The sequence below is a fragment of the Apostichopus japonicus genome, chromosome 6 (genome assembly GCF_037975245.1).
Source record: "Apostichopus japonicus isolate 1M-3 chromosome 6, ASM3797524v1, whole genome shotgun sequence".
Taxonomy (NCBI): Eukaryota; Metazoa; Echinodermata; class Holothuroidea; order Aspidochirotida; family Stichopodidae; genus Apostichopus; species Apostichopus japonicus.
The window spans coordinates 9010586-9021353 of record NC_092566.1 but is presented as its reverse complement, the minus strand read 5'-3'; the positions used below and the strand labels follow the sequence as shown (position 1 = coordinate 9021353).

Genomic DNA, 10768 nt, shown 5'->3' with positions numbered 1-10768 from the left:
GGATGGATGGATGGATGGATGGATGGATGGATGGATGGATGGATGGATGGATGGATGGATGGATGGATGGATGGATGGATGGATGGATGGATGGATGGATGGATGGATGGATGGATGGATGGATGGATGGATGGATGGATGGATGGATGGATGGATGGATGGATGGATGGATGGATGGATGGGTTGACGATTTTGTGATGTGATTGGAAAACTGGAAATTGAAATGGAAAAGGGGCAATCCATGTGAACAGCTCTGACCATATTTCACTAAAATAATTTTCAATGACGTGATTTTCACATATTGGACCCCCCCCCGGGCACCCATCGTCCCAATAAAAGTGATAAAAAGACAAAGGAGAGGGTTAGTTGTCTCTCCGTTTTTGCCTCTCAGCTCCGATCTTTTGCCGATGATAAGGTTTGGTGCAGGGATGATGTCTTTCAAACCGCATTGATCAAAAAAAAAAATGCTGTAGGAACTTATAGCTCTCGCCTCGTAACTGGACGAGGCACGAGTGTTATATATTGGGTGTACGGCTTCTACGTTAACGGTACTCACATATATACTCTGTGTGATAAATCTACAAAGCATCGAACGTTGTCGACGATAACTGTTTAGTTACGTCAACATACTATATGACTGTACTCCAATGACTGCGTTAAACTTGCTTAGAGCCCCGGCACAATGTAGTATGCTACTTAAACTACATATTAGCCAACCCCCAGTGCTGTGACAATTAAAAAACAACTCTTTTTGTCTTTAAGAACACCCTAGTTATTTTACAAATCCGTTCGTTTTGATGCATATGCGGGCTTGAAACAATTGAAACGCCATCAAAATTATCTTTCGGAATTTTGAAATATCAGCAACTTACGTCCGATCGGCAAGAATAAACGATGACGTAACAGGCATGGAATTTTCATGAACGAAACATGTAATATATCGAGAAGAATTATATTTGTGGATATTTCACTTAAAAACAACGACAAACGAGAGGGGGAAAAAAGAAAAAAAATCGAGTTTGACCGATTAACCAATGACCATGAAGTGTCTATGATCAAATTATAATTATTATTATGATTATTATTATTATTATTATTATAATTATTATTATTATTATAATTATTATCTTTAATGAGGGTATAGTTCTGCTCAGTGCAGAGCACTGCTTTCCAGAGGAGCCCTCAAATGACCTCTTATATGTTCAACTAAACTTTTGAGGGCGCTTATATACCTTTCCAAAACTGTCATATGAATTTCCTGACCCCCCCCCCCCCCACCCCCTATCCCCGGTATTCAGACCCCGTAGACAACATCTTCAGTTAAATATCCAATTCCTTCTACTCTCCAGGCCCCACCGCTAGTCCCCACCCCTAGTCCCAAACCCGAGTCCCATTTTCCGATCCCTATCATGGAGGGAAAAAAGGGAATATAGTCACGCAAGATTCAGATATTTTTATTTACATAGAAAAAAAAGTGATAACGTTCTTTGTATATAACATCAATAAACATACATACTGGCTCTAAGCACAGTTGCTTTACATATATAATGCCGAGTACAAATAAACACAATATGAAAATCAAAATATATCAACATAGAATACAACAGACAAATTAAATCAAATTATTATCTCTGAGTTTAGACACAATTACATTTTGTTGCAAACATCTTTAATAACAATTTCCAAATTTGTGTGAAAACTGTTTATGCATAATGAAGAAAAAAATTCAAAGAGAGAAAAAAAAAGAAGAAAAAGAGAGAATAGAACAGAAGGGAAGATCGGCGCCTGTTTATTAAATGACCTCCATATAAGGTCAAATCATTTCACTGAGAAATAAGAAAAAAAAAGAATGAAGAAAGAATTGAAGATGAGAAAGAATCTATAAACGGTTAGATCACAATATTCCCGAAGCCTTTTTAGTACTTTAATTTCCGTACTCTTCCCGACAAATCAATACATCCTTATGTTTCCCACCGTTAGCTCCTTTCTTGCCAATCCTGCGGGCCCGTTAATATAAATTACGTTAACGGTTGGCTGGTCGATGTTAAGCGAGGGAAAATCGTTTACCAGTGACAATGAATACCTCTTCCTTTCATGAAATTTGACAGCGGAATCGCCCACGATGTAAAAAGGAAAAAAGAAAATTACAATTTGATTGCCGATGAAACAAATCTAATTACCAAATTTAAAGTTAAATGTACGTGTGCCTTGCGCAAAAAAAGCAAAAAGAGAAAAAAGGGAGAAGATAAGATAAGATAAAACGAATAAATGAAATACGAACTGTATAATGCTCCGTAAGCAGGGGACTCTTTTTTAAAACCTCGGATGAATAACATCGTGATTCAATTACCGTCAAGAAGCATTAATGTTATGGCGTTCGTTGTTCGTCTGCAAATTATTCCCAATAGGTTTCGCGCATGTATGGTGTTCGCGTTTGTAATGTATGTATGTATGTATACATTTATATATATATATATATATATATGATTATACATATATATATAGGCTATATATATAGTTATTTACATATATACATATAGTTATATATATATAGCTATATATAGTTATGTATATATTTATATTTTCCAACTCATAACGATTTTCAATTATATATATATATATATATATATATATATATAATATATATATATATATAAATATATATATATATATATAGTTATTTACATATATACATATAGTTATTTACATATATACATATAGTTATTTACATATATACATATAGTTATATATATATAGCTATATATAGTTATTTATATATATAGTTATATATATAGTTTTATATATATAGTTTTATATATAATATATAATATTTTTCACTATATATATGAGTTATATATAGTTTTATATAGTTTTGTATACTTCATGAAGGTTTTCTCGTCTTCCATTCTTAAACGTTTTGTTAGAAAAGGCGATTACAAACGAACAAACGGGCTCACGCACATACCAACATGAACATTGAGGCGTTGTTATATTCCTGGCGGAGGTATCATATCGAACAACGTGTTAAAATTTAATTCTGCGTTAGTTAGAACGATGTAATATGTCTTCGTGATATCTTAGTGTAGCGTCATGTACAATATAGTCCAGAGAATCATCGCAATGCATAAAACTGCTAACGTGGATCTTTCGTTACCCTTACAGGCCTTACACTATACGGTAACGTACCCTATTCCATACTTTGTACCACCTCACATATTTAATACCATACCCAAATCTTGTCCTAATTAAAAAAAAAAAAAAACCAATGCACGGTTTATTACATTAAGTGATGAGTGACTAATTCGACCATTGACAACTTAACCTTGTCAACTCTTTAAAAGGACATAGGGTGTGGCGCTATACGGTGGTTCTTACTTAAAGGGGTAATCAAGGCCAGAACAGTTATGGGGTTTCATCACTATTGCACCCACCCATATCCTTGTCGACTTCGCTTTTGTGACTATATGCTCTTTGTACAGTTATACAGTTACACAATGTTTTGCTTGAAATACTAATCTCAAAAATATATTTACCAAGAAGAATAACTGAATGGTAACTTATTACCATGGGCTATTGTGTTACATAACCAACATTAAAATGAATCGCGAAACTGAAAGCTATAGCTATTTGGCGTAAACTTGTGGTGTACTCTGGAATACTCGTAGTAAAAATCTACAGTCGTACACATCTGAACAAAATAAAATAATATGCCAGTCACTGAACCTTGACCGTATAAACATCAACCCATCTCGTTATACATTGCTTTGGTTCCGCAGTTAGAAGTAAAAGTAGCAATAAAATACCACTCAAAGTGTAAAACGTGTTTCGACAAACATTGTTACAGCCAACTATGTGTTGGCTATATCTTGAGTCAAGTGTAATTCCATTAATAGTAAATTTAAACGCTTTCCATCGTTCATCACAATGTAAGTCCATTGGCTTCCAGAATTACAATGGCAACCACAACTCTGTAACATTCTGTCAAATATCAAGGTTTGATCATTGACGTGCACAAGATGTGTAAACAGGCGCGTAGCGAGGAATTTGCCAAGGGAGGGGCGAAGCTTGTAGGCAAACTATCTAAGCGTAGCGCCACCATAAGTTGGCGCGAAGCGTACAAGAAAATTTTGGCCGAAAATGCCCCCCAGATCTCTGCAAAAGGCACTTCCCAGGCCTTGTAAGTTGCATTTAAGCATTTTCTATGTTGAAATTACTAACGATACCATAAAGAAAATACAAAAAATATGGGAGGAGGGGGGGGGGGCGGTTTCCCCCTTGGCTACGCACCTGTGTGTAAAAGATGTATTCCTGTTCGGGCTGCACTCCATGTAGCCTTTTCAGGTTTAAAGGAAACTTGTGACAAACCGATAATACCAACAAAACAAAAGGACTAAGGCACAAAAAATAGACAATGACCTTCAACAGAAGGAAACAAAAGGAGAAGATATCGGACGTACGGAGACAACTGACTTGCACAACAACAGGTCGACTGCATTATGCTTGGAAAAGTTGAAAAAATCCTTAATCATCATCTTTAGTGCATGTTTTATAATTTTACGAGCGTATCTATGTCGAACATTATTTAACTAACTAATGTTCATGGAGGCCCCCTGTGCATCCTCGAATTGACAGTTTAACTGATTAACTGACCTAAAGGGTGTAAACTCAGCTGCTACCAACCACAGAAATTAGTAAAAATTTCTGTGTTACCAACGAAAGAACTTAGAAGAGAAAATGAAGGCTTCATTAAAAGTGATGGCGCTAGTTTAAAACTCGACGTAATTTTTATATGAAATACTGTTATGTTCCTTTAAAAGCATCCGTACATTATATTGCTTGCTATCGACCGTCTGTCAAGATACATTGAGACATTAGTCATCACACTAGTGGATCACATTAGTGATCAAACATACGAAGTAATTAACTGTGATAACATACATCAAATCCACTTTGTACATCACGGTATATACCTCCGTGATAATGGTCATCGGTGTACCACATGTGTGAGTTCAAGACACTCGGACACATTACAACCGGTCTGTATTATTCACAAGGCAACGGACTAGCAGTAAAGACTGACCAAACAGTCAAACGAAGGCCGGACCAACAATTCGGTCTCTTCGAACCCGTTGCGTCCAATCGTGCATGACATCCATTAATTATACCTGATGTTATTATATCTAGAAATAATAGGAAGAGGAAAACCTGCATCAGTTGATGCAAACGAACGTTACACATGCATAAGGGTACTAACAAACATGAAAAATTAATTACACCTGACCTTTGACCCCTCCCACTGTACAAAATTACGCTGCACAGCCCTACTTTGACTAAAGTGATTTCTAAATCATGTGTCTTTCAAGTTATGATTCCCCCTTCCTCGCTCCCCTTGGATTTCCAACTGGTTATTTACCTCCTTGAGATCGATGTGGTCTACTGTTACACTGCAATGAAGCTATAGTTAAAAGGGGACTCAAACCCAAACCAGCATCTTTGACTTGTATGACGAAGATCTTGGTGAAGAACAATCTCACCCCACCCCCACCCCACCCACCCAAGCCCTAACAGTTAAGAAATATCTTGTTCCGTTTGGGAACCTAATTTAAAAACTCTTACGAGGTCACAGTCCATTGGACGCAATTCCAGCGACAAAGACAGAAATGCTATAGCTCTGTTGTTATGTAGAAATAGTTATATCATAACACGACCTTGTAGACCTATGTAAAAATAATCAAAATTCCATATTCATCAGTTCTATCAGTTTATGGTAGGATAAGGTGGCACAACGGTCACGCTTTGCCCAACTAGTGTGAGTAAATGTTTTCAATGGCCCTTACTCAGGAGGAAAGGTGAGATTAATGTTCCCCCTTCCCTCATCCCTCAAGTTTGAAAGGTACACAGGTTCTTGCAATTGGCTACATAAAATCTTTTGTACTGCCGGGGGGGGGGGTAGTCGGCTTTGAAAGTAACTGCCTCAAATGTCACAAAACAAAGGTGGTTGCACAAAATAGCACTAATTTGTATCCAAGATCCCTTAATTCTAGAAAAATAGACACCTCCCCCAGGTCGGTTTTCATTTGAAAGGTCCACATTTTCAGTTAACTCATCATCCCAAATATGTAGAAAATTATGCGGACGTGATTCATATCTGCATAAATCTCAATATACTTTTCATTCATATTGTTTCTAGTTAATGAGTTTGTCTGCAGCTTTTAAACTAGGAACATATCTGACAGAATAAAATGAGATCATCAAAAATGATAAAGAAACCTTAACCTTGGGAACGACAGATATAGATTATCTATTGTAAATATGACCATTCAGGTATTGTTAGGAAACCGGATGGATGGAGGCGTCTAATATTTACGAAAATTGACGCCGCCACGTATTAAATAATACACGTTGGCAGTGTGTAATGTATATGAAATAGATGGCGCTAGTTAGAAAATTATTCATAGTTCAACTGAATCTGTGAAAGATTTACAAATCTGTCCAACCATTATCCTAACTAAGATCCTTTCTCTGCAAGAGAAGTTACTGAACCATAACATTTTCCACTCAACTTTATCGATGGAGTTCGAGCTACAGTGTCCAAATTGAGGGCATAATTTCTTAGGTGGCTCTACACACTACATAACGAACTATACCCAGTGCCCAACTGCTTAGAGATGAATTAAAATATAAACATCATGACATTTAATTCTGATTTAACTGAGTTTGTTGGTCATTATAAATATTCGCGAGTTTTATCAAATGGCTAAAGAGGTTCATTATTTTCCGGGAACCTATGCACAATTATATATGACATGATGAGAACCCGGCCTCCTCGCCAACAAAGACACGACTGACCCGCCGCAACCGAACCATCATTCATAGAAGAAGATAAATTAAGGGACTGTTTTAATTTATGGATGATATGGAGACCACTCGCTCCATGAGACTTAGAACTTTAGAAGCTCTGTATAATCAGTCTACCCATCATAACTTAGGTACTCACAAATATCGTTTTCCGAGATATCGTTCAAAGCGGTTACAACGTTAACGTTCAAAAGGCCACTCTGCCAGTAATACACATGAACTTGTTTTACATAGGGTATTTTAGTGAGATTTCAGTACGCGTCTGACATACGCCTAGCTTAGTCAACTAGCAACTAGTAAACTATACAAGAAATCAATTTGGATTGTAACATAAAAATAATTTCTCCTGAAATCCCTTTGTAATTTTGTCTGCCCAGTTTCATGGCCATACCTAAAATTGAATTAACATGGTGGACCTCCAGCTCCTCAGTACTGTTGACCCTCAGTACTGTTGACATGAAAAAGCAACAGCATCAATAAACATACTATCGACCGCGCGCTGCTCAAGAAAATCCTAAACAGCCATCATACCAATTTCGCTGTATCGCCATCATTTGCTTTGCCACGTTGGTTTACATGATATTTCGTTCCACGGAGGCCGTGACGTGAACAGCGTACACGACAGCTGCTAATCGAACAGTGGTTGCGGGGATCCTCGTCGAATATTTTGGCCACCGAAGCTTAAAACTCGGTTCGATTTTAAATAAGGTCAACCCCAGGGTATGTTGTCGTATATTATTTCGTTTAATTGTCTACAAACCTTTTTACGTTCCTACGATATTGTTTAATACAGAGATAAGAAGACTGAGGTTTTTCCCTAACTAAGCATATAGTTAGGTCTAACTTAGGCCTCGTTAGATACACTGCATAGGCCTTACCGTGTTAGGCCTAGCGTGCTTTTACGCCCAGCCTAACTTCATGTATAGCCGGGTTAGTGAGGGCTATAGTTATAGGCTAGCATTACTAAGGTTTTCGTTGCTTCTTATTACCATATAATTGGCTCATGATGTGTAGCGCCTTCGGAACTGCAGAATGCAATGCAACTAGAATAGAGAGCTAGTATGACTATGAGTAGCCGGCTAAACTGGCCCCTTTGTCAACTTAGCCTAACTTCAGCATGACTTGTAAATTGTAGCCAGCACTAGCCTACATTAGCCACAGGCACTGACTGCAGAGACTCCTCTTGGACTTGGAAATGACAGTAGTGTAAAGCTTGGTTCGGCTCAATCCAGAAGGCTTAGCCTATGTCTTCTGTTTGTACTCTTCTCAGTCATGAAGGAATAACATTTATCAAAGTAAAAACTTGTAATTCTATTTAGGCAAGGGTCTACTATCAACTTTGTTATTCTTTAGACTTGAGCCGTTAGGGTACTTTTGTTTAAATTAGCTATGTAAGAAGTGGAGATGAAGTTTTTCTATTTTAGCTTCTAGGCCAGGCCTACAATGTTCAGGAAGTCTTCCATTGACTAGACCTTGACTAGTCACCCAAATTTTCACAAATAGAATAAGAGCATTGTCGAACAAATGTTTAAATAACCAACAGATTTGTATAGGCCAGTATGTGGTAAGCTGGAAATTCAGTGTATGTTTGTATAATTCAATTTGCAAATTTGATATTGCTGTCAGTAATAGAATGAGGCCCAGGTGAGATATAGAACATTGAAAAGTATGTGAGTCGTTTTATGCTTGTGAACATCAAATAATAGATAGGAAGCAAGATTTTTTGTTTCAGAAAGACAAAACTGTACGTCTTGCAGATATGCTGAGAAAAGTGTAAAGTTGAGGCTTATTCATTAGAATTAATCTCACTTTTTACGAGATGTAAAAATAACTTCTTAACAAAAGGCCAAAACAACGTTATAGGCCTTGTAATTGATGCTTGGAGTTTAACCTACATGTGTAACAAATTTCTCCCCGCTTGAGGAACTTGCAAGGGCCTAGATTAATCCTTAAAATAAACTCTTCCAAGATTATACCATCAATTTTGTAATGTGGTTCATAAAAGTTAAAAAGAGTTTATTCACAATTGTTTTTACAGATAACTAACAAGATGAAGGTGAAGGAGGTGGCATGTACGGCCAACATAGCTTGGAGCCCAGCAGAACAGCACCCGATATACATCGCTGCTGGTACGGCTGCCCAACAGTTGGATGCGACGTTCAGTACGACGGCTTCCCTGGATATCTATGCTCTCAACATGGAACAAGCAGGATTAGAAATGGAGAAAAAGGCATCCCTCAGCACTAAACACAGGTATGATTAACCAGAGCTCTCTTAGGAGGCAAAGCTGCACACTTCTTGACTGAATGCGATTCCACCCTGCTTGACTGTTGTAACGTGACACATAGTGCATAATTGGGCAGTATGTGTAAGTATTTAAGTCGGTCGGCTTCAGTCAGGGAACACTAAATATGTAACCATTGTCCCATCTAATGTTCAGCTGAACTGCTTGTGTTTATCGCTTTGTAAGTTAAATGCACCCAGCAAGCATTCTTTCTACCGCATACTGTTCAAAGCAAAAATTAACAGTGAAGAACAACAAATGTATGCTAATCTTAGATGCAGCCTTGTTGCTGCTTGGTAAGTTCAGTACAACGATTAGAGAATAAATGATGAATTTGAAAATGCCGAAATGGCATCTAGCCCCATTCAAGTTGCGCCTGTTTCCATCATACAAAAGCCTGGATAACCAGAAGCCACCCTTAACAGAGTCGCACAAGGTCCTGGGGAAATAATTATTCAGAAGTTGCTTCCTGCTATTCAGGAGTGTTGCTAGTATCACTGTCCAACTTCAGTTTGAGTTATTTACCGACAGGGGATAGGAGAGACATAGCAAAAAGTAATGGTTTAAGTATGTATGAATTAATGTGAAGGATCTTAAACTACCTTATTAATGGGAGAAATTGGATGATGTGTTTGAATGTTACAGAAAAAAATGTTTTTGATGTTTCCATTATCTGACAGGTTTTACAAGATTTTGTGGGGAAAACACGGTATGTCGGACGGCTCCCTTCCAAACGGAATCATTGCAGGTGGTACGGATAACGGATCTGTTTATCTGTATGACGCCTCAAAGCTGTTGAGCAACGAGGAAGCTCTGATCACTAAAACAGAACAGGTAAACTCATGAACCAATCACTTGTGTATTTAACAAGAAATTTTGGGTTGAATTAAGAATTTAAGAAACAATGGATTAACAATAACTCTAGGCCTGCACAGATGGACCAACTTTGTCATGAATTTAGCCTTAAAGGAGCATTCCAGCGATGATATATTGCTTTTATGGGTTAATATCTCGAAATCTGGATCAATTTTTCTTTACCATGTATGAGTATTACATGGTAAGTTTGATGAGCTAGTAGAAGAAATGCCAAAGAGAGAGAGAGGTGTTTCATCTGGATTATGGCACGTGAAGTTTCTTTAAAGTTAAAGTTCCTCCTATTGCTTGAATCATTTTCCGTAGTTTGAAGTGGGTTATGGCATGTGATGTTTCTTCAAAGTAAAAGCACCCCCCTATTGCTTTAATATTTCGCCATAGTTTGAAGTGGTAACATGTGACTGCTTATGTGACTAAACCTCCCTGTGTAGATAATACATTGAGGCTAAATCCCCTCAAAGCAATGACAAAATGAAGGAGAGAGAAAGAGAATGAAATATGGAAGAGGCAAAATATAGAATGCAAATATTGGGTTGTGACGATGCAGTATTTGGACAGAGAGAGAATTATTGTTTAAGCAGCTGTTTTATTCTGTAAGCTGTTTGAAATTGTGATTCATCCTTCCCTTCTTTAGCAGGTGTGAAGATATTCTGACACAAGTACTTTCAAATTTTCATCGACGTACTGAAAATTGTAGAAATATTACAAGCAATTTAGTACTTGTTCTGCAAATGTGTCACGCTTTCAATATGG

At 37.4% G+C, this 10768-nt stretch overlaps 1 protein-coding gene across 2 annotated transcripts in view; it reads left to right on the top strand.

Annotated features, from left to right (window-relative positions):
* Nucleotides 1–7421: 7421 nt before the first annotated feature.
* Nucleotides 7422–10768, top strand: part of LOC139968905 (protein transport protein Sec31A-like) — a 41493-nt gene continuing 38146 nt past the window's right edge. For both annotated transcript variants that reach the window (XM_071973518.1, XM_071973517.1), the window contains exons 1-3: nucleotides 7422–7578; nucleotides 8897–9111; nucleotides 9823–9976. In XM_071973518.1, coding sequence (XP_071829619.1) covers nucleotides 8909–9111; nucleotides 9823–9976 — 357 coding nt within the window. In that variant the 5' untranslated portion in view covers nucleotides 7422–7578; nucleotides 8897–8908. The remainder of the gene's footprint in view (nucleotides 7579–8896; nucleotides 9112–9822; nucleotides 9977–10768) is intronic.